Source organism: Heptranchias perlo, chromosome 31 (assembly GCF_035084215.1).
Source record: "Heptranchias perlo isolate sHepPer1 chromosome 31, sHepPer1.hap1, whole genome shotgun sequence".
NCBI lineage: Eukaryota > Metazoa > Chordata > Chondrichthyes > Hexanchiformes > Hexanchidae > Heptranchias > Heptranchias perlo.
Window position 1 is genome coordinate 18,026,327 of NC_090355.1, and position 24,275 is coordinate 18,050,601.

Genomic DNA, 24,275 nt, shown 5'->3' on the forward strand with positions numbered 1-24,275 from the left:
AAGTTGCTGCTGAAGGCCCATCAGGACTGGCCGCCCTGACAGATTTCCGGCTCACCCAAACGGCAATCTGCCCATAAGAAGTGCGATTAGTGCTGGCAGCTCCCCGATTCAATGTTAATGAAGTCCAACCACAAGTATTGATTGGGCCTCCGGCCGACTGCATCGGGTGGCTGGAGCATTGTATCACCCACTGCCTGCCCGCTGTACGTGCGAATTGAAAATTGCCCCCAATATCTCATCTTTCTCCTCGGCACCCTGCAAATCTCTGGTCTGAACAATGACTTCAGTAACTTTAGGTTTCTGCCATATCCTCCTTTTCCAACCTGTTTTCATTGCTTATCTCACCACCTGGGTTTTCTACCTCTTCCATTTTCCCACATTTCTCCAGGCCTCCCATTTCCTTTGCTGTTTACACACCCTTTGTTTCTTTAACGTCTTAACATTGTCTGCCTATTACTTGGCTGAGGTGATCGGTTACATCGTTCCACCCATATTTTCACCCTCCCCTTTCTCTGATTATATTAATATGCTCGTCCGCCTCTTATTTTCCATTTCTGAAGAAGGATCCGCACCCAAAACGTAAACTTGTTTGCGCTCTCCACCGATGCTGACCGACCTGTGTTTCTGTTTTTGTTTCAGATTTCCAACATCTGCAGTATTTTTACTGGAGATGAACGTTAAGTATGAACGGCTGCATTGAGGTGTGTCATTACATTCCGATATCATGACATGCAATGAGCTGCAGTCCATCCTGATAACTTCAGGTCTTAGACTAGTGCTGACAGAAGACAAATCCACAACAAGACCATCACTTTGAACAGACTTTGCTCCTCTAGCACAGTTTAAAATCCTATACTTGATTCTCAGTGGTGCATTTGCCATTTTATCAACTTGAATGTTGCACCAACTTTAGGTATATCAAGGGCGTAAGATACAGGAGAAAATTATCCTTTCCCTGTCCCCACAAAATGTTTCAATTAAGACTGTGGTATCATGTTTCTTACTGCACCGGTGTGAATTTTCTATCTCACACCAGACCCTTGCAGTCTTTCTGGTTCAGATTATGAATTTTGTGCCTGAATTATTGTCAGTTTTGTATGTCCACTACTGGTGACCACTACAACAATATTGACAGTACCCAAACTCACTTCTCTCAGGATGTTTATAGAGAAAGAGAGAGAGAGAGAGAGAGAGAAAGAAAGAAAGAGAGAGAGAGAGAGAGAGAGAGAGAGAAAGAAAGAGAGAGAGAGAGAGAGGAGACTTACAACTCATCAATCTGGGCTGGTCTTTGAACTGTGATTCTTGGAAATAAATTATTTTGTTATTTTCAATGAAAACTGAGCAGATACTTTGGGGCCGATTTTTGGATGGCCGAGCGGGTGGGTTGAGGGCGGGGGGGCTCCGAAAATGGCAGAATCCCGGAGTGGGTTCGGAGCCCGGCTCCAACCTGCTCACTTCCGGGTTCCCCAATGACGCGTTCGGGTGCGCGCGCAGCTCCCGCATGCGGGACTCCCACCGGCAATTAAAGCCGGCAGGATGATAATTTAGATACTTATTTAGCTATTTGAGGTACTTGACAGACCTCATTGAGTGGATATTTTGGCAGGGGTGCAATTCTGAAGGATCCTCAGCAAGTTTCCCGTGCTGTGGCAAACATTCCCTTTTGGAGCAGACGTGTTTCAGCCAGCAGTCAGTGGGAGATGCAAAGGATTTTTTGACTGTTGGGGTGAATACCTCATTTATTGCAGCAGGACACTGTCATTTCAGACAAAATTTTGGCTGCAACACCTTTGTCTTTCCACTCAAAATTATTAATTTATACCCTAAACTCTGCTGTGAAAACACATTTACCTACTTTGCGGACCCCCTCAAACTCACACCTTCAGGATGGGGGGGGGGGGGTGCGCCATAGCTGCATTCATCACTTCATCCGAGGACGAGCAACATCACCAGCCTCGCCAGGCACGCTGTCCACCTCTGCCACGTGGAGCTCCACAACACAGTGCTGCGCCACAGGCACCTGCACAAAATAGTCGTGCAACTACACATACACCCACTGTGGGGTGACCCAAAGGGTGGCATCAAGTTCATGGGACTTATTACACAAGTCAGTCAAGAATGGCCAAGACGTGGTAGTAGTGGTGTCAATAATAATATTTAATGTGCCGTTAACAAAAATCAAATATAAGTAAAAAGCATGACAATCCGTCAAACACCCTTGTGCATCCCCTTTGTGCTCACAAAACCTTTGCCTTACGCTTCTGACTACACTTACGTGGTGCTTCCCCTGTGGCTGCAGCAGAGGTGGTGGCAGGTTGCTCTTGGTCATGCCCTGACCGATTAGATGCTTAGGGCCATTATCACATTGCTGTTTGCGGGACCTTGCTGTGTGCAATTCGGCTGCCCTATTTCCTACATTACAACAGTGACTGCATTTTAAAAGTACTTCATTGGCTGAAAAACGATTTGGGACATCCTGAAGTTGTGAAAGGCGCTATATAAATGCAAGTCTTTCTTTCTTCTTTCATAAGAGGATGGGAAAATGTTTCAACTCTGAAAGACATCAGATGCCTATTTATAAAGTGTCAGTTTTAACAAAAGAAGGAATCTCTTATTCTAGAATGAATCAATTCATATGCATTTTGTTTGTGAAAGTATCAAATCTCATCAAGCAACCACCACCTGCATGCGGAAATGCCCATTGGGAAAAAATATTCTTCCAATTTTCCCTCCCATCAAGTGCTTCCAGAATCAGCAACCCAGTGGTATAAGAGATTGAAGCTGCCTTTTGCTGATGCCATGACTTAACGTTTTGTTGCTCCAATGCACCTAATTAAGAATTTTACATTCTGGTGATGAATCAGCTCCGCAGCAAAAAGTCCCTCTAATCAGGATTTTGATGTGATAAAACAAAAGAAGTTTCTGGTAAGATACCTGATATTTAAGTTTCCCATCCTTGAAAATCCTCAGGTGATGTTGTCGTTCCAGAGAGCTTCCATAAATATGGGTCAGATCCACCTGGGAAAAATAAAAGCAGTTTAGCTTTAGGCAAGTGTTTATCACTCAAACACACTCTTAATAAACTAAGTTTCTTTAACAACTTTTTCATATTGCAAATGTTCTCAGTTGCCAAACAAATTATTGTTTTCATCTACAGTTAATGGTTATACCTTCCCCACTGCTAGCTACAAAACAGTTTCTAATTAGGTAATGAAATAAAGGAGTGAATTATTCATGTCATTTAACTCACTCAGGATTGTTCTGACAGGAGATGAAGTTGTGTGTTAAACAGACATCAGTCTGCTAAAACCTAGAACAGCATACATCTTGGAGATTATTATTGCCATTAGATTATGATAATTGGAATTGCTATCAGGTGCCTCGTTTCACTGTTTTGTGGGTGAATGAACTGTCTAATGCAATGCTGAACCATAAAGATCAAGGTTGGAAGCCCAGTTTGTGCCGAGTTAGCCAATCTTAGGAAGTACTAAAATTGGCCTCAGTGCCCCTAAACCAGGGATTGGAAAATCAAGCTCCTGATAACTATCCGCTGACTCTTGCTGCAAAAACTCCAGTTGCGGGCAAGATTAGATTTAGCCGTGATGGCCTCATGGTTTGAACCATGAGCATATATCATATATGAGCAACTGTGCCTCAGTGGATTTTGTGCGTGTGCAGTTGTTCTAGTGTTGTCATCAGTCTGCAAAACCACTCCACAGCATGAACTACTGGTAGCAGCTCTACAATTTAAATGAGGTATTACTGTAACCGTGGTTATATCAAGGGGTTTACGATGGTTCCCAGCCAATTGAAACCTTCTTTAAATCCTTTTCCATAAACTAATTAATGAATAATGTTTGGGAAGTTGTACATTTATTACAGGAAGTTATATCCATATCTTCGATTCATTATTGATCATTATACTCTACAGTTTTAAGCTTAATATAGTATATAATCTATATATACTTCAAATGTCACACTTTGTCATATGTGCTAACTTCAGTGCCACACCTTTTTAAAAAGTACATAAGAATAAAGAAAGCCAGATATTTCCTGTTGGTTTCTTCTGACCTCAAATGAACCTCAGGATCAGCCTAAAAGCAATTAGCCTCCAAAAGACCTCGAGAACATGCAGAAATTAGATGTTGTGACTTTAAAGAGGTTACACATAGTTGGCTCTTAGCAGCAGAATAATGTGATATGCTGTACATAATATAATGGTTCTGTACTTTTAAAACTGCATATCCTTTAGTTTACCACGAACAATGTCAAAAGGGGCTTGCTAGTACTTTAAAAAGTAAAAAAAAAACAAATTTTAACTAAGTGTAATGAATAATCACACAGGCTCAAGACAGTAAGGTTGCACAGAAAGACACAAACAACATTCTCTGGGAGCGCGCCAGGTGCAGTGAATCTTACTGTGACTGAAGAAAACACAAACACAAACGTGGAACTTTGCATACTGAAAGCAAGAAATTACAGTTGTTTTCTTTCATTTTATAATGCTAATAAAGTTTTGGGCTGATTTTAAGTGCTGCTGGTTGTTGTTTATGCTTTCACGACCATTTATAGAAATGGTGCGTGTGATCAGATGGCAAAAAGGCTGCTAAACAAGCTTTCTAAGTGACATAGGGATTCTATTTTTATCATGATAAATATCCTCAGTGCATGAATGTGAATGGCTCTGGGGAGAGTTGTGTATTCCTTTCACGCCTCAGTCACTTAACTTAGAATCATCAATTCAACCCGTTGCCTATATCGAGATTGTTTGTAATGATGTAGACCACATGGGGTCCAAGAGGGGGACAATCTATCCATTATCCCTGGTGCCAGGGTCAAGGATGTCACTGAGCGGCTGCAGAACATTCTGAGGGGGGAGGGTGAACAGCCAGAGGTCGTGGTCCACATCGGTACCAATGACATTGGTAGAAAGAGGGATGAGATCCTGCAGGCATATTTTAAGGAGCTAGGAAAGGAATTAATAAGCAGGACCTCAAAGGTAGTAATCTCCGGATTACTTCCAGTGCCACGCACTAGCGAGTATAGAAACAGGAAGATACAGCAGATGAATGCGTGGCTGGAGAGATGGTGCAGGGGAGAGGGCTTTAGATTCCTGGGGCATTGGGACCAGTTCTGGGGGAGGTGGGACCTGTACAAGCCGGGCGGGTTGCACCTCAACAGGACAGGGACCAATATCCTTGCGGGGAGGTTTGCTAGTGCTGTTGGGGAGGGTTTAAACTAGCTTGGCAGGGGGATGGGAACCTGAGTGTAGATTCAGATGGGAGAGAAGCAGAGCAGGAAATGCAAGGCAGAAAATTAGTAAGTGAGTTTGGAAGGCAGAGGAAACAGAGGTTAGAAAATAAACAACAAAGGAGTTAGGCAGTGCTCAATGGTATATACTTCAATTCAAGGAGTATAGTGAATAAGCCAGATGAACTGAGGGCACAGATAGACATGTGGCAGTATGATATCTTAGCTACTACTGAAACATGGCTTAAAGAGGGGCAGGAATGGCAGCTCAATGTTCCTGGTTACAGGGTTTTCAGACTAAATAGAGAGGGGGATAAAAAGGAGGGAGGTGGCAATTTTGGTTAAAGAAACAATTACAGCTGTGAGGAGGGATGATATGTTAGAAGGATCATCAAGTGAGACCATATGGGTTGAGCGAAGGAACAAAAAAGGGTCAGTCACACTGCTGGGAGTGTACTATAGACCCCCAAACAGTCAGAGGGAGATAGAAGAGCAAATATGTAGGCAAATTCTGAGAAGTGCAAAAACAATAGGGCAGTAATAGTAGGGGATTTCAACTACCCTAATATTAACTGGGATACAAACAGTGTGAAGGGTATAGAGGGCATAAAATTCTTAAATTGCATTCAGGAGAACTTTTTTAGCCAGTACATAGCAAGCCCAACAAGAGAGGGGACAGTCCTGGATTTAGTTTTATGAAATGAAGCTGGGCAGGTGGAAGGAGTATCAGTGAGAGAGCATTTTGGTGGTTGTGATCATAACTCAGTTAGATTTAGCATAGTTATGGAAGAGGACAAAGATAGAACAGGTGCTAAAGTTCTCAATTGGGGAAAGACCAATTTTACTAAGCTGAGAAGCGATTTAGCAAAAATGGACTGGAAACAGCTACTTGAAGGTAAATCAATGTAAGTGGGCATTCAAGAGAGAGATTCAAGGGGTTCAGAGTAAACATGTTCCCACAAAGAAAAAGGGTTGGACTGCCAAATCTAGAGCCCCCTGGATGTCAAGGAGCATACAGGGTAAGATAAGGCAAAAAAGGAAAGCTGATGTCAGACACCGAGAGCAAAATACTAGAGAAAGCCTAGATGAGGATAGAAAGTGCAGGGGTGAAATTAAAAAGGAAATTAGGAAAGCAAAGAGAGGTCATGAAAAAATATTGGCAAGTAAAATCAAGGAAAATCTAAAGATATTTTATAAATACATTAAGAGCAAGAGGATAACTAAGAGTAGGGCCTATCAGAGACCAAAAAGGCAACCTATGTGTGGAGGTGGAAGATGTTGGATGGTTCTTAATGAATACTTTGCATCTGTCTTCACAAAAGAGAGGGACGATGCAGACACTGTAGTTAAGAAGGAGGTGCGTGAAATACTGGATGGGATAAACATAGTGAAAGAGGAAGTATTAAGGGGATTAGCATCTTTGAAAGTAGATAAATCACCAGGCCCGGATAAAATTTATCCCAGGCTGTTAAAAAAAGCAAGGGAGGAAATAGCGGAGGCTCATTTTCCAATCCTCCCTGGATAAAGGCATGGTGCCAGAGGATTGGAGGAATGCTAACGTTATACCGTTGTTTAAAAAGGGAGAGAGGGATAGACCGAGTAATTACAGGCCAGTCAGTATAACCTCGGTGGTGGGCAAATTATTGGAAACAATTCTGAGGGACAAGATAAACCGTCACTTAGAAAGGCACGGATTAATCAAGGACAGTCAGCATGGATTTGTTAAGGGAAGGTCGTGTCTGACTAACTTGATTGCATTTTTTGAGGAGGTAACAAGGAGGGTCGATGAAGGTAGTGCGTTTGATCAGGGGTGGGCGACCAACCCGCTCCCAGGAGGCGGGTTGGTGACTAAACCCTTTCAAGGAGGCTGCGAGCCTCCATTTCTGCAGATTTTGCAATTTCAACCCCTGGGAGCCGGGATTCCCAGGCCTTCTCCTTCATGCCACGTGAAAGGAGGCGAGAAGGGCCGAAACTGCAGGTAAGTGCCTTTCTGGCACAGCTTGTGGGCCCGGAGAAGCAAGAGTGCTTCCCACAGACCCAACAAGCCCACCTGCAACGACCCCCCAATGATTGTGGTCCCCCCCCCAATGATTGTGGCCCCCCCCCAATGATCGCGGACCCACCCCCAGTCTCCGACCCCCCCACAACGATGGCGGACCCCCACGATGACCCCGACCCCCACAACGATCGCAGACCCTCGCGATGACTCTCCATCCCGATTACCCCCCCGTGACTTGCTCCCGTCCCCTCCCCCCATGACTGACTCCCCCCGTGACCCCCATGCCCATCAGTGCCCCCTCGCCCATCGGTGCCCCCACACCCACTGGCGTCCTCATGCCCATCAGTGCCCCTTGCCCACCTATGCCCTCCTGTGTCCACCCATGCCCCCCATGCCCCCCCACCCCCATCCATACAATGACTTACCAGAAGACTTACCTTTTTCATGTCCTCTCCCTGGCTGCTCTCCCATCCGACTGAGGCCAGTCTGTCAATCAGGCCAGCCAGTCGGACGGCAAACCAACAAAAAAAAATTAAAGATATCCGTACGTCAAAATCGTAAGGACGTCCGGGAAACACGTACTTCCGGATTTCCTGTCCGCAATTTGACCCCCCCGCTCCCTTCCCGGCTTGGGGTCAAAATCATGCCCCTGGAGTTGGACGTTTAAACTACCTCAGCAACGTGCTATAACTGGGGTGAAACCAATAAATGCCAGAAAATAATGGGGTAAATTTTCACGTGGCCATTTCCATCAGATGGGAAGTGGGGTTTGGGATAGCACCAATCGTCCGATGGAAGCAGTGCGAGGCCTGACCAATTTCAAAAATAGGACATTTTGATGACTAAATTTCAAAATGGCTACTGGAGTCCAGTTGTCCACGACACACAGGTCAGGTTGTTCAATTTGTAAATTAGTCAGGATATTGAGGCTTTGTTTTAGGTGCTAATTAAGTTGTACTCTGTCAAAGCACTGAAGTTCTGGGTAATCAGATTAGGTGTAAACACCTGCTTGTTAGTCATTCTATGCATTGGTACGCTCCATTGTCTTTGGTCTTAGTTGATAGACAGTTTGCCATCGGGGACTTTGGTCTGAAATACATATTGGAGACTTCTCTCAGTATCTTTAGCTCAGTTCTGAATATTTTTCATGTTATCTACTTCCTATAGTCACCCTACGTATTTGTGATAACTGACTTTCTTGAACAACATTCTCCTATAATACGTTGCAGATTGAAAAAGACAAAAAAAACACACGTGGGCACTTGCCATCAACAAAAAGATCTGAAAATTCCACCAACTTTCTTAGAAGCATGTGAATTTTAGTATGGAAAAATCAGAAACCCTCCAAGTAACATCATGGGAGAGAAACCTTCCATGTAACAATGTGATGGAGCTAACAGAAAAACTAACATTTCAAAACGACCCCCTATAATTGCTACGGCCAGAGGATTACGTAATACCTTTAAATATTGTTGCTTACCCCGTGGCCGAGAGCTTTTGTAAATTCGGGACCCCTGTCGAAATCTGTCCTGAAGAACTGGTGAGTAAAATGCTGAGCAAAGAAAGCAAACATCAAATTTGAGCCCTGAGGATCTGGAATGAACTTTCTCCTCAACAGAAACTCCTCGGCCAACTGTTCTGCATCAGGAGGTTTCTTGTACCCTGTAAAGTTGAAGAAAACTAGGTTATTCATTGTAGCCGTCACAAATTATCCATTGTTATCCTAATATACACTGGTGTAGAATCTCCCTGTAATCAGTTGCAAGCTATTACTTGATAATCTTTCAGTATTGACGTCAAAATCATTCAATGACAACACAAATCAGAGACATGAAACACACTGGCAATCATTAGCAACACATGAACAGGTTAAACCAATGCATCCCCTCTATAACATTGACGGTATAGATTATTACAAAATAGAAGATACTTTAGAGAATTTGATACAGTGATGTTTTATCATGATTCAGATGATGGTTATAAAGCATCCATGCTCTGCTTCTTGTTTTAAATCCCTTTCATTAATGTGTTGCCTTGTAATCAGCAAGTCTCCAGTGTTATCGATGTAAAGCTATCCTAATTATTTACTTGACCTTGTTTGCTTCATTTCTCAAATGAATCATTTTCAGCATGTCACAACTGCATTGTGGAATTCACACACTGAGTATTCCAATGCAACTCACACCATGCCACGTACTTTACTTGCCAAGAACGTACAACGGAGGCCACCTTCCAAGTCTCCCATAATGTAATTCTTCAGCCAGCTACTAGAAGGTGCATAAAAGCAGCCTGTTCTTCGAGCTTTCCCACGCTCTCCATTGCAAAGTGCTAAGCCTCTGCTCAGCATTTCTCCCAGGGCAATAAGAACCCAAAAGTGAATAATTGTGAGTGCAGACCTATATCCTGGCATTCGTGGTCAATAGAACTTAAATACGCCACAAATACGTTGTTAAACCATATTCAAGCCTATTTTTTTCCCTTCACCTCCGACCTGTCTTATAGGGATAACTGCCCTGGTCAATAGAAAAAATTGATTTTTAATATATGGCTTGTATATGGGCTGGAGAATACATAGGAAAGGGGGAAAGGAGAAATAAATTCTTTCTGGAATATTTATGAGATTTATTTAATGAGCTTTGCTGAGAATTTCACTGTTTCCTAATGAAGAGAACAAAACACAGGACACAGCTGAGTGAGTAATCAGATATAACTCGCAACTGGGTAGAAAACAGGATTTGTACAGTTGTCAAAGGCTGTTGGAAACTGTCAATCTATTGTTTGAGTGGTGTTTTAATGGAGTTACACATTAAAGTCACCACCTGCTCCAGCAATCCCCATTACTAATCCCCAGTAGAAGCCAGGCTGCTGAACCCCTTAAGCTGGCCTCTGCCTATTTGGATTGATGTAATTTTTCCATTCTCTTGCTCTCTCTTTATTTGGGGCCGTCTTCTCTGTTTTATTTTCAACCCAAGTAGGATTGTGATCTTTCTTCCATCGGATTATTACTTTTTTTTTCTCTTTGAGTTCTATTGCTTCTCTTGAGCCTGTAATTGAATTTCATAGTATTTGATTTCATTACTGACTCTCAACCAACAAGTCTTTTTGTGGATTGAAAATCAATGACAAGTGAAAGGTGATGCACAGTGCATTGGTGTTATGGCCGCTGCACCACACAGTCTGGTAGGATTTGGGTTTGAGCCATGATTCTGCATACAATGTCAGCCAAGCTAGAGACTTGGAGGGCAAATCACTGGGAAACTTAAGCCATACTCCTTTCATCCTCACACCAGCTGGTTATAAATTATCTTTGGCAGAGGCCCTACAGTATGACATAGGTTGGGGGGAAGGGGGAGAGGTCGCTAAAAAGACAGCTGTAACCCTTCACATGCGCGTGTTTATTTTCTGTTTTGTGTAACCAAGGTTTTTTTCCAATCCAGTGCCATGATCAAGATATATAGTACAAGAGAGAAGACTACAGATTCCATTATTACTACTCCTTTTGCCTCTTTATAAACTGTCTCTCTGCCGTCTTTTTAATGACCTCTCTCCACCACCCAACCTATGACATGCTCCATTCAGCATGTCTGCAATGGAGCTTCGGTGATACCGGCCTCTGTTCACCTGCCAGAAGGCAGAGCAAAGGCGACTCTGCCTGAAGCGCCTCCAAGCTCTTCTGGGCCAGAAAATTCTTTGCTGCCAGCACAGCCTTTGTCCCTCCAGGCTAAATACCTCAACGGGACTCACAACCAGCTCTCCTTTAAGGAAAATCGGGTTGGGTGTATAGTGGGTGGCAAATCCAATATCGCCTGTTATATGCCCCCACCCAAGTTGTAAGTTCCAGAAAACTGAGTGTGTCGCTCTAATATTTCAGTTTAGCATAGTATCCAACTGCATCCTGAAGTCCTGTAGCACCCCTTTAAGTCAATGTCCTTTTCCTACTTTTCACTAATTTAAATTTATGTCCTCTTGTTCTACTAGTCTGATTAACCTTATAGGAGGATTTTGGGTTCACTTTATCTACACCATTTATTACTTCAAATCAATGAGTTGCTCTTAATCCTTTCTCTAGACAGTAAGTTTTACTAATCTTTCCTCACAGATCATCATGGGATCATTCTTGTTGCTCTTCTCTGCACCTTCTCCAATCCAGGTATGTTTCTTTTTAAGTGGGGTGAGTAGAACGGCATAGTACTTCAACTGTGGTCTGACCAGTGTATCACAAAGCCTCAGCATATTCTCCGCAGAATTAAAACTACATTTTGCAAAGCTGCACTCCTGGCACAAGAGTGCCAGGTGGACAAGAGTGCCAGTCACAGGTACATAGCTAACAGTTTTGTGACCTGCACTCCTGTCCAGCAAAGCTCTGCACCCATCAGAGAGCCTTGCAAAATCTACCCGTTATATTCCATTGTTCTGGCTAGGTATCCCAAGATTCTATTTGATTTCTAATTGTTTCTCCATGTTGTTTTGACATTGAAAGTGAAGAGATTACAGTCATTTCCAGGCCCTTTTCAAAGTCTCCCTCCTTCAAATCTATTCCTTTCATTATACACCTGTGTGCTAATTCTTTCCTCCAGCATTCAGTAATTACATTTCATTTTTTCCATTTGTGTGCCAATTATGTAAAAGGCCTAAGTCCTTCTAACCTTAACTGCCTCCTCTGTCCCTAATGCACGCTCTATATTAGTTGCATCTAAATTTAACAAGCTTACTCTTTCAAAATTTAGGCTATTTCTGTAGGTAACAAAACAACATCATAAAACAACAGCAGAGGAAGAGGACAAAATACCAGTGGTAGAAAGGAACCTAAAGATATTTCAAGGGGAGGAACTAATTGTATTTAATAGAAGTATAAAAATGGTAATGGAGAAAATAATGGGACTTAAGATAGAAAAATCTCCAGGACCTCATGATTTCCACTGGGGTATTAAAAGAAATGGGTGAGGAAATTGCAGATGCGTTAGTTCCAAAACTCTTTAGATTTGGGAATTGTACCATCGGATTGTAATATTGCAAATGTCACTCAATATTTAAGAAGGGAGGGAGAAGCCAGGTAACTACAGACCTGTCATTTTTGGGGAGGTTACTGGAATCTATCATCAAGGACAGAGTGACTGAACACTTGGACAATTATGATCCAAGAAAGTCAGCCTGGATTCGTAAAGAATTGGTCATGTCTGACTAATCTAGTGGAACTTTTTGAGGAGGTCACTAACATGGCAGATAAGGGAGTGTCTATGGATGTTATCTATATTGACTTCTAGAAGGTATTTGATAAGGTTCTGCACAAGAGATTATTAGCAAAAATAAAAGCGCACGGAATTGTAACTGTGACATGTGATGGTAATTGGTTGGAACGTAGGACTCAGAGAGTAGGGATAAAGGGAACATTCTCTGATTGCCGGAATGTGACAAATTGTGTTCCCTACGGATCTGTACTGGGGCATCATCTGTACTGGGAGCATCTGCACAACTTACAGAGGGACATAGACTTAGTGAGTGTGCAAAACTCTGGCAGATGGTGTTCAATGTGGGGAAGTGTGAGACCATCCACTTTGGATCCAATAAAGCCAAATTGGAATATTTTCTTAATGGTGAAAGACTAGGAATTGTGAAAGAGCTAAGGGATTTGGGTGTTCACGTACACAAATCACTAAAAGCCAGTGCTCAGGTACAAAAGTAATCAAAAAGGCTAATGGAATGTTGGCCGTTATCGCAAGGGGACTGTAATACATAGGGGAAGAAATGATGCTTCAGCTGTACAGAGCCTTGGTCAGACCCCTCCTGGAGTATTGTGTTCAGTATTGGGTACCAAACCTCAGGAAACATATATTGGCCTTGGATTGGCCTTGTACAGCATGGATTCACCAGAATAATACCAGGGCTTAAATAGTTAAATTATGAAGACAGGTTGCTTAAAACTAGGTTGTATTCCCTTAAGTTTAGAAAGTTGAGGGGTGATCTAATTGAGGTGTTTAAAATGATAAAGGGAATTGATAGGGTAGATACAGAGAAACTATTTCCTCTGGTGGGGGAAATCCAGAAAAAGGGGACACAATCTTAAAATTAGAGCCTGGCTATTTAGAAGTGAAATCAGGACACACTTTTCACACAAAGGGCAGTGGAAATCTGGAACTCTCTCCCCCAAATTGTACGTTAAGAGTTATTTATCATGTTCTCCCCTCCTACTCTATTGGTTTCCTCCTAATTAGTGCCATCCCTGGCCAAGTACGTGAGTAAGTAACCCAACTCCAGACACCTCCAATACCTTTCCGTAATTGAATTGTGTGAGGTAGGATCAGGAGCATCTTTCCTATTTTGTTCCCCTTTATCTGTGTGAGAAAGTGCTGGGGTTCTCCTTGTGCCTTCCTATGACACGACAAATTAATTGTATTAAATTAAATCACACACACTATCTATTCAGGCTGGATGGCTCCATGTTTATTCAGCAGATTGAAGGTTTAATGGGTAAAGAAGCAGTTCAACTTACATCTCTGTTCTTACCTCGTGTTCCAGTGGGGGTTGGGCAGTCCTTTGGTACAGGTGGAAGTAATCGAGTAAAGTAACTTACATTGGCATATCCCTCCCAAGTAATATAATTATAGTCAGAGTTGTAGGTTGGAGGACTAGGGATCATATTTGACCGCGCTGTTGAAAGAAGAGACATTACTATTAGTTATTTTGGTAAGAGGTAGTTAATATCTTGAATTTTATTTCTGTTGATCGACTGCTGGTTTAGGATCAATCATTTTGTATCCAGTTATCATGGGAAAAAAAAAACTAGGCTATTCTGTTTTACAAATGATTTCATAATTTTGCACATTTCTTTTCTTAAAATCAGCAATTTTGTTTCTTAAAAAATATAAACAACAGGACTTTTTCCTTTGGGTCACTTATGGGCTGACATGACTCTACAAAATCCAAATGTATCCGACTCAAAATTCATATAGCCTTGTTCTTCCACTGGAAATGCGACAGAGTAGGACTTCTGAGCACCAGTGAGCTGTGCCCCTGAGCCCATCCTAAATCCCAGGGCCAGGGTCATTTCCATATGAGGGGGTGGGCGGTTCTGCCCTTTACGGTGTTACTGGGGTGCCTGCCTGAGTGGGCGGCAGGAATTTCACTGCAGCACCATGCCACACCATGAGGAGCCCAGCTGCAGGTGGGCAGACGCTGCTCCCACTTTGAAACAGTTGTGAGCCCCACTTCCATCAGGACATGGTCCTGGCAAGCTAGCACTTCTACATTATATAGGCATACTTTGCGTTGGTGACAACTGAGGCAGAACTGTTAAGACTTCTGATGGATGACATCAATCCTCCAGCCCTGCCTCTCCTGGTGGTGTCTACATGGAAGTGGAGCAAATGAAAGGAGCACCCAGCCCCTCTTCTGGTGGAATTTGGCAGCATAAAAAGGAGGGTGGGCAGTCACAAATACCAGGTCTTGCCTCAAATTGCAACCTGATTGCACTACCAATCAGGCCTACGATATTTAGGACCATTGTCTCCCCTACATCACATTGTTTTGAAAAATGCCATTTTCTTTTGAAAGTTATTCATTTACTGGGAGTTTTCCTTCTCAGTGAGCCTACGCACGTGCAGATTTTTGGTTTGTAAGATTTATTTTTATTAGGTTCAGCTGGAATTGGCAAGTAAATTGACAAAAGTGGACACGTGTCGGATCAGAGTTAATTCTGTATGATAAATGCCAAGGGTAGGTCATCTGTCAAAGTGCAGAGTTAACGATAGTGTATTACTAGTACAGTTGGAATGAGTAACAAATGAGCTCTCCAAATGCCTTCACAACCATTGTCCATTACCTAAACAACGTCCTAAACAATGACTAAAACAGCTTTTAAATAGTTATCTTTGTTTGCATTGGAAAACTGCCAATCCATGCCTCAGAATTATTCCATAAACCAGGAATATAGGATACTGTGCAAGTGAATATAGTTCAGGATCTAGCAAGCCTACTTTATAAACACTTAGATAAAATGAAGTGGCAAAACTGATTCCAGATACTAAGGAAACTATTGTTAACAAGCCTATAGGATGGCAAACTCTGGAGAGTTTCTTTGTTGTAATAAACTGGATGGGTGCAACATGAAGGTCATAAACTAATTCTTGGCAGAGCACATACTTTTGGAAATATAGGAGGTTATATTGGATAACCCCCGAAACCGGGCATGGGAGTTGCAGTACGCAATTAACCGGTGCCTGATCATTGAGATGCAGGGAGCACGTAACATTCTAACACGGAACATAAGAACATAAGAAATTGGAGCAGGAGTAGACGATACGGCCCCTCGAGCCTGTTCCGCCATTCAATAAGATCATGGCTAATCTTCGACCTCAACTCCACTTTCCCGCCCGATCCCCATATCCCTTGATTCCCCTAGAGTCCAAAAATCTATCGATCTCAGCCTTGAATATACTCAATGACTGAGCATCCACAGCCCTCTGGGGTAGAGAATTCCAAAGATTCACAACCCTCTGAGTGAAGAAATTCCTCCTCATCTCAGTCCTAAATGGCTGACCCCTTATCCTGCAACTATGCCCCCTAGTTCTAGAAGGTACCTAGTTCTACAGAGGTACCTACATCTGCTAATCCAATTCTGAATCTCCTTGGTACGAATTGGGTATTTTTCTGTGGCACCGCAGATCATAGTAGGGTGGTGGATGACACCAATTTCATTACCAGTTTTATGTGGAATCGTTTCCCATCATCAGTTTCATACAATAATTTCCAGTGCTTGCTTAACTCATCTTTTGCATCTGTTTGCATTTCTGCAGTAATTTCTGATCAGTAATTTTGTACATTTAGTTTTAGATGAACTGCTGCATTGGCTGTGATTTTTTACATTTTGCTGAATTGTTTTGCTCATCAGGGTAAGGGAGATGAAAGTCAAACAGTGTGGTACTTTTGGCACTCAGGGTAGGTTTTGTAAGGCTCCACTCTCAGATTCTTGTTAGTTGCAGTTTTTGAATCCCTTGTCGTCTTTCTACTCTCTCTGCATCATTCCCGTGAGCAGTACTGGAAGGCATGTAATGGACTGGCAGTTGTGAAGCCCATGATTTCTACTGCCTATTTGCCCAAATCTGTAGCTGCAGAGTACTCCAGTTGTATAAGAGAGATAGAGAGATAATTGTGGGACTTCTTCAGCTTCCTGTCAGTCTGGGCTGGGTTCAAAGCCAATTTCCCAAAGTGAAATTCCAGTTGTTTAAAGCACCACACCAGCCAATTCCTCACATCTCATTTGTTTGAGCATTGCGTCTCAGCGGCCCTATATCATTTGTGTCAGCAGCGGTTAATCACTTAGCAGATTTAGTTCAATTAATTTAATTTCTTGTCAGTATTTTCTGATCAGTATCACTCTGGGGTTTTTTCAACTGATACAGCATCATTTACCAGTTACCTTGAATCATACAGTCAGAGAAATTTACGGCACAGAAGGAGGCTATTCGTGTCTGTGCCAGACGAAAAAGAGCTATCCAGCCTAATCCCACTTTCTAGCTCTTGGTCTGTAGCCTTGTAGGTTATGGCACCTCAAGTGCACACCCTTTAAACGCAATGAGTATTTCTGCCTCTACCTTCCTTGCAGGCAGTGAGTTCCATACCCCTACCACCTTCTTGTTTACATATCATTAAAACTATGGTTAATTCAAATCCATTAGCCTAAATTTTACTATTGGGTGTAGGTGACCTGTATTTAAAAGGATGCTTTCTGGTTCAATCATTGGGAACTGTGCCAAGCGGTGTGTTGCAGATGGTGACCCAAGTGCAGGAGTCCACCAGCAATATTGTGCAGTCTCACATGGCAATTTTGCAACACTGCAGTCTACTATGAAGCGTGTGGCAACGTCAGAACCCCCCCATGTCAGATGCCCTAAGAGCAGCCTGTGCTTCTCGCACTGATGCTCAAACTATTACCATAAAGGCCTGGAGTTCCAGAGTGGAGCAGGCTATCTCTTTTGGCTTTGACAGGCTTGGGGATTGATTAGGCAGGTTTTTTTTACTGATCTCACAAATACCATTAGGTAAGCTGCCATGTCAATCAGTGGCTATGGCAGGGGGAGGGGAGCAAGAAAAGCATTATACAAAATTTCTATAATATTGCTAACCTTGCTAGGGAAAAGCATTAGTTTTCCTGTGAACAAAGTCTTCCTGTTCATCCAAAACAAGCTTTTGGATTATTTTGTGAAGAGAGGGCTTCTTTGAGTAATGAGCATCTAGTGTCATTCTCATCTCTTGTTCATAACATGGGTAAATGGAGTTAACCATACTTTGGTACGAGTGCGCGATGCTTTGGACAAAGATAAGAGTTCTTGACAACTCAGAGGCATCTAATTATAAGGGAGGCTAATGATATCAGCTATTCTGTTATCTGAGATGTCCGGGGAGTCTTTGTATGCACAGGCCCTGAGCAGTTTTAATAAGGGGAGTTCGTGTAATGTGAATAACAAATGTTTAAAGTCTGAGTCATAGCATGGAGACAGAGAAAGCTATTGATGTTTGTACACAGCCCATATAGAGTTAATGTGTCTATAAACATATATAAATTGAGTACATTTTCGTATTGATTAGAACGTTCTCGGAGTGAGGCTGGACTAATTAAAGACCTTCGAGAGGTGCACCTCGAAGCTTTGTACAGTGATAAACTTTGTCAGGTTGCATTATGTTTAATTTTACTCTTGTATTTTAACATCTTTGTTACTTATTATAATTTCTTAATAAAGCTATTATACTTTGGAACAAAACACCTTGCAGCCTTTTTGATCACAAGGGGTAAGGTACAGTCTAGCAGCAGGGGCATGGTTTCATTGGGTGCAATGATGGTGCTATCTCTCAGGATAGCCACACATCTGGTTCCTCCAGCAGAAGGTGTGCAAAGCCAAGTCATCCCCACAGTTGCAGAAGTGGTGAGGTACGACAAAGGTTGCAGGAAACAATTAGGCCAAGTACACCATTTAAGTATACTTGTTCATAATCTCGGAACTGATCTCAGCATCAGTTTTACCATCATGGCGAAGTGAAGGAAACAAGATTAGCCACAGCAAAGGAGGTGGTAAGCAAATGAATATAGGTCACCGATTAGCAAGCTAGCAAAACTGACCTAGATCACAAAGCTTCAGGTTCCAATCAGCACTACAATTGCCCTCAGCATCGCTGAGCTGGGGAGGGGAAAATCTGCCTGGTCACTACCAAGTAAATCCTCCTTGGGAAGTGAATGGCAGGTGAGGATGGGATTGGCCTGGACTACAATGCCTTGTCTGTTGAATATCCTGCTGACACTCACTATCTAGGTTCACATGAAGGATGGCCATCTGGGTGAAGTCTTGAAGAGCGATTGGTCATAAAGCAAAAGCTGTGTGTACAAATTTACAACTAGAATTGCTTTGCTTTTCTTATCAGAACCTGTTGATTTCAAGATACTGAATGGCAAATTACTAACAGGCATCAAAGAAATACCTCGAATAACTAAGCATTTAGTAAGTATATACTCATGTGCTTAATGATCTGCTGAGTTAAACATCAAGCCAATCTCAATATGGTTAATGCACAGTGTACTCCTATTTTATGGCTACTACGGAACATTCAATGCTTTGAGGAAATTACAACCAGTACATTCAAGCCCTGATTTTGCGATAATGAAACATGTAAGTGGGCACGCATCCATAGTTCAGCAGGTGGGCAGCGCTGAATTTTGCAAGTTAAGGTCTGTCCCCTCTTTTACTTAGGCTCCCTGCACACGTTTTGAGTCAGACCTTTAAGCCGACAATCACAAAACTGGGCCAGCCAGCAGCATTTAAAGAGAGGATGTTTGTCGTTAAAAGGGAATCACTTTTCAAGTGTATTGAGCCCTTAAGAGGGAGTTACTTTTCAGGAGTGTCAGGCCTTTAAAGGGGAATCGCTTTCAGGTGTGTCAAGCCCTTAAAGGGGAATCACTTTCAGGTGTGTCAAGCCCTTAAAGGGGAGTCACTGTACCGAGCTGCAGTGAAATTTCAGAATCATGGCTAGGAAGGAGCAGCATAGGCAAAACTGGCCCATTCAGTAATGAAGCCCTGGAGATCCTGGTATGGGAGGTGCAGAAAAGGAGGGTGGTTGTTTTTGGGACAGGAAGCCATCTGCCAGCAAAGGCAGTAGCTCACGCTGTATTTAAGGAAGTGGTGGAACAGGTCAACAGAGTCTCCCAGAGTCTACCTTGAGAAAAAAAGTTCTCAGGCAACATCAGAAGTGGATTCCCCTTTGCACATGCTGCCTTTTTCTCCCTGAAAGGATTTGGGGCTCTTCTGAGATTGGAGTCAAGATACATTGCTATGTCAATACGGAGAGAGCTTTACTCAAAAAGAAGCAGAGTGGGAAGAAGTATAATCCAGGTAGCTGAGAGAGTCAGTGGGTTTGCAATAGATCTCATCCAGGTGAGACAGCAATTCATGTCTACTTCCTCCAACCTAAGCATTCTCCAAGGCAGCCTTCGAGACACACGACAACGCAAAATCGTCGAGCAGAAGTTGATAGCCAAGTTCCGCACCCATGAGGACGGCCTCAACCGGGATCTTGGGTTCATGTCACGCTACACATAACCCCACCATCAAAAAGGGGAAAAAAAATTATGTTTTTAATATTCTCTCTCTCTCTCTCTCTCTCTCTCTCTGCCATTTGGGTTTCTTTCTGTCTGTCTGTATAATTGACACAACGTATATCCAGTGTACTGGGACGTGCTGTTCTCCGTGACTGGCCTGTTTGAATAACAACGACACCTTTTGATTGGTGTGATGCTGTCCCAGCCTAGTATAAGATATGCGATTTGAGAACCTTTTCACTCATTCACCTGACGAAGGGGATAATCTCCAAAAGCTTGTGATTTTAAAATAAATTTGTTGGACTATAACCTGGTGTTGTAAGATTCCTTACATTCCTCCAACCTAGTATATGGTATTTGCTGCTCACAATGTGGTCTCCTGTATATTGGGGAGACCAAATGCCAATTAGGTTTCCTGAACACCTGCATTCTGTCCATAAGTGCTTTCTGTATGAGCTTTCTGTTGCTTGCTGCCTCAATTCCTTGTCCCACTCCCACTCTGACCTCTCTGTCTATGGCCTTCTACGCTGTTCCTCTGAAACTCAACACAAGCTTGAGGAACAGCACTACTTCTTTCTATCAGGCACTTTGCAGCCTTTTGACCTTACCATTGACTTTAATAACTTCAAGTCATTCTATTTTGTTTCGTGTGTGTGCGTGCTTTTTTTCCCCCTTCCCTCCCTCCTCCCTTTGTTCTGTTCATTTTTAAACACTGTTTATCTGTAATATTCTCCAGTACTGAGGAAGGGACAACACCCAAAACATCTATTTAACTGTTCTCTCCACAGCTGCTGCAGATCTGCTGAGAGTTTTCCGTTTTTTGCGTTTTGTTTATATCACTTTGCACTGATGTTAGTTATAGTATAAGTGTGGCTTAAATCAGGTATCAGGGCCCAACCTGACACCAGTAGAAATTGGTCTAAAATCATTTTGTACGTTAACTCAGGATTCACACTATGAAGTTTCCAGTGCTAACTTGTAGTGTTAATGCAGCCTTAGATCTCAGAAGTCGGACTTAATCATCTCATGGTCCACTCTGTGGCAACACGTGAGGTGTATTTGGATCACATGGGTATCAAATGAACATCGACAGGGGTGAATTCCTCTGCTGGCATGGCACTAATGAGACAGGCTTACACAAATTGCTGTATAAAAAGGGCTTGTGACAAAACAGCAATGGGAGAGTTGAACTTAACAACACTTGTTTACTTCGTTGTTTCCTAGTTAACATTTTTCCCCTCAGAAACTAATCGCTTGCAGCAAAATAAATGATACTTATTGCCATCTCCATGGAAATGTGGCATATGGCAAACTACAATGTTTATTTGGCCTGCATGCCACAACACCATAAACTTTTGGCCACTGTCTTTAAGCTCCAAACAGTAAACTAAGCTGGCAGATCATAAAGAGGAGTGCGTGGCAAAAACAAACTTCCCTCGCTCCTTATCCAGATGTTCCAAAGTTTATTAAACAAATTGCTCTTGTGTATTTGGTAATCTTACCCAACAAAACACACAAAGTATTATGAGCTAATGTCACCTGTCCTCCATGTGGAGATCTACACACTATGCTGTACAGTACTTTACTTGATAAATTTAGACAGGAAGCTTACCTTTTGTAGACACAAATGGACTAGATTGGGCTATCTTAGTATATCATTTACAATAAAAGGCCTAATGCCTTCCTTAAAATAGCAGACAGAGCAGTTTGTATGAAGCATTAAGTGCCTATATGATATTGTGCAGTGTAAAATCAAGCCTCATGTCACTAAAGATCAAAACTGAGCAGCGCTTTCTATTATTTCTCAATTATACCATGAAATGTAAACAACAATATTTTTAAAAGAATTTTGAGCCAATTACATGTATTTTGTTTGATAGGCGCAGGTACCTACTTATCCATCTATTTGGAATTCACCATCTGTAAAACAGGAGATTCTGGGTACATAGAAGCTCACTCCCATGCCTAGGGACTTTTTACGCCTTTATGCAATGTCGGAGAATTTTGCCTTAAACTGGCAAATTCTATAATTTCAGAGAACGTGGGCTGCCTTAAATTATAAATACTCCAAATTAGATACGGGATTGGGTACCCGCAATGTTCCTGTTGTGAGTCTTTATGACTATTTCAGTATTGTTGCCTCAGCTCTAGTTGAGCCTATGGTTGAAATCAGTTATTGGCTTTATGCTTTAGCTTTTTTAATCCCATGAGTAATTTTAACTTAGCTGTGCTATGAAGGAAAAGGAAGTTAAAATATCTGTTCAAGAAACCAAAGTCACAGAGTGCCACAAACAGTTAACTACTGGACCACAAAATAGCTGGATAGTCCTACCAAATCACTGGACAAAAACTCTTCCGTCTTTACAGCCAAATGCTCCTATTAACTAAAGGCAGGAGAGGGATTTTCTGCTGTTGCAAAATCCCGGTGCATCTTTAGCCCTTGACAAGGGTGTTTCTATGACCTCAGCTGATTTTCTAGGGTCATTTTCATTTTGTGGATGGTCTCCATGACATCTGCTGGTAAATCCATCGGGTGAGGGGATGGAAGAGCATAGAATGGTCCTGAGAGGCATGTCAAAGTTGGGCATAGCCAGTGGCCTCTGTGTTGGCCAAAGAACATATACATTTTTTTAAGAAAACATTAGCCCATGCAATCGGTCACCCTGTGGCCCTTTGCATAGGCTTTGTAGCCATTTAATGCCCCCTCCAACACCTACAGCAACGCTGAATGCCAGCAAGTAACAGGCATTCCTTGCGTCTAGCATTGCTAGTGGCGGGAAATGCATCAAGTGACATATTATTGACATTTGCATGTAATTAGAATATGTCCACTCATATTTGGGCAGATGTATTACACACCCGGTATCACTTGCGACAAAAATCGCCATAAGTGGCACAAAGCTGGCAGAGCGACTCCAAGAATTTTCTGCCTATGCAACTTAGCAGAGGATCTATCAGTGTTAACATTATCTTCTATAAATAGTTCTGTAAGGCTCGGAGCAGCAAGCACTGTGTCAAACAGAAACTTGGTATAATGAATGTTCAAACTGCGTTTTACCCAGGCTGAATATTTTTCTTGCCTTTTTGGATTCTTTTGTGTTCATAGGGAGGGGGTGAAGAAACATCACGGTTTTGGTGTGAAGTGTGACCTTGGGTTTGTAACTGACACTTAACTGAAAATTTGACACTTACCATTTCTGCAGAATGAAAGCTCGGGTTCCCCATGCTGTTGCTATCACTCCCGTTTGTTATACTATCACATCTCCTCCCACCCATACCACATTCCTCATCCAGGGAGGAAGATTTTGTCTCTGCACTGTAGGGCTGGGCCTGGTGGGGACTCTGGCACGCTGAGGTGCCACTCAAGAAATCATGGGCATGCTCACCACAAATTTCTATCCATTAATTTTGTAAACTCACATGGGACACAGAGGAAAACTTCCCCAATGATTGAGTTCCAAAGCCTCTCCCAGTGTTGCTCATGGACTGGCCATCAGGCGGCATGAAAGTACATGGAGCAGTCTGGAGAGAACCCTCTGTTGGATTTTTATCACTTCCCTGCCAGGAAGGCACGGGAATGATCTGCATCCTACTTAGCTGCGTCAGTTTTTGCATTTTTATTTCTAGGATTCCAAAACTGTATAATAACAAATAAAGAACTGAAAAGGTTTGCAATGTTTGGTAGACAAAAATAAAATTGAGACGAATTTTAGAGGATGCTGCCTAGATCTAATATTTGATAAGTACTTCAAAAACAGCTTCAGCTAAGGTTGTTATCAGGTGATAAAGCTGACTCATTTCCAATTCTCACCCATTTACGAGCAAACTGTACTTAACCTCTGCAGCAGCCCAGTAATGGTAGAATAAGAAAACAGTTGCAGCTTGTGGAGTCACACTCACAGCTTTTCCTAATTTTTCTCACGACAACTTTATCCTGTTAAAATATCGAGGCTTTGGAGAAGGTGCAAAGGAGGTTTACTGGAATGGTGAAATAAAAACAGAAAATGCTGGAAAAGCTCAGCAAGTGAGGCAGCATCTGTGGAGAAAGAAACAGAGTTAATGGGCTCGATTTTACACATAAATTGCGGGTGCGTTAGGGGCGGGGGGCTGCGAAAATTGCAGAGCGGGTTCAGAAGCCGGCTCCAACCCGCCGACTTCCAAGTTCCCCACGGACGCACCTGTGTGCGCCCGGGCGTCCCGAATTCGGAAGTCCCACCGGCAATTAAAGCCGGCGGGATGATAGCTAAAAGGCAAATGTAGGTACTTAAGGCACTTTACTTGTGACAGATTACGTACTTAGAACGATTTTTAACTTACCTGGGCAGCTTTCCCACAGTTTCTGATTCACGCCTGTGAAACCAGGCGTGAAGGACCGGATCAGGCAAAAAGAAACAAAATAAATTAAATAAAAAAACCATTGCATGAAGTTAAAATACAAAATCA

General features: G+C 42.5%; 1 protein-coding gene across 1 annotated transcript in view; it reads right to left on the reverse strand.

The window, feature by feature from the left end:
- The window catches only part of LOC137300537 (prostaglandin G/H synthase 1-like), a 78,006-nt gene that overhangs the window by 26,899 nt on the left and 26,832 nt on the right, over positions 1 to 24,275 (reverse strand). The window contains exons 5-7 of the mRNA XM_067969664.1: positions 13,754 to 13,897; positions 8,730 to 8,911; positions 2,935 to 3,018 (exon numbers count right to left, since the gene is read on the reverse strand). Coding sequence (XP_067825765.1) covers positions 2,935 to 3,018; positions 8,730 to 8,911; positions 13,754 to 13,897 — 410 coding nt within the window. The remainder of the gene's footprint in view (positions 1 to 2,934; positions 3,019 to 8,729; positions 8,912 to 13,753; positions 13,898 to 24,275) is intronic.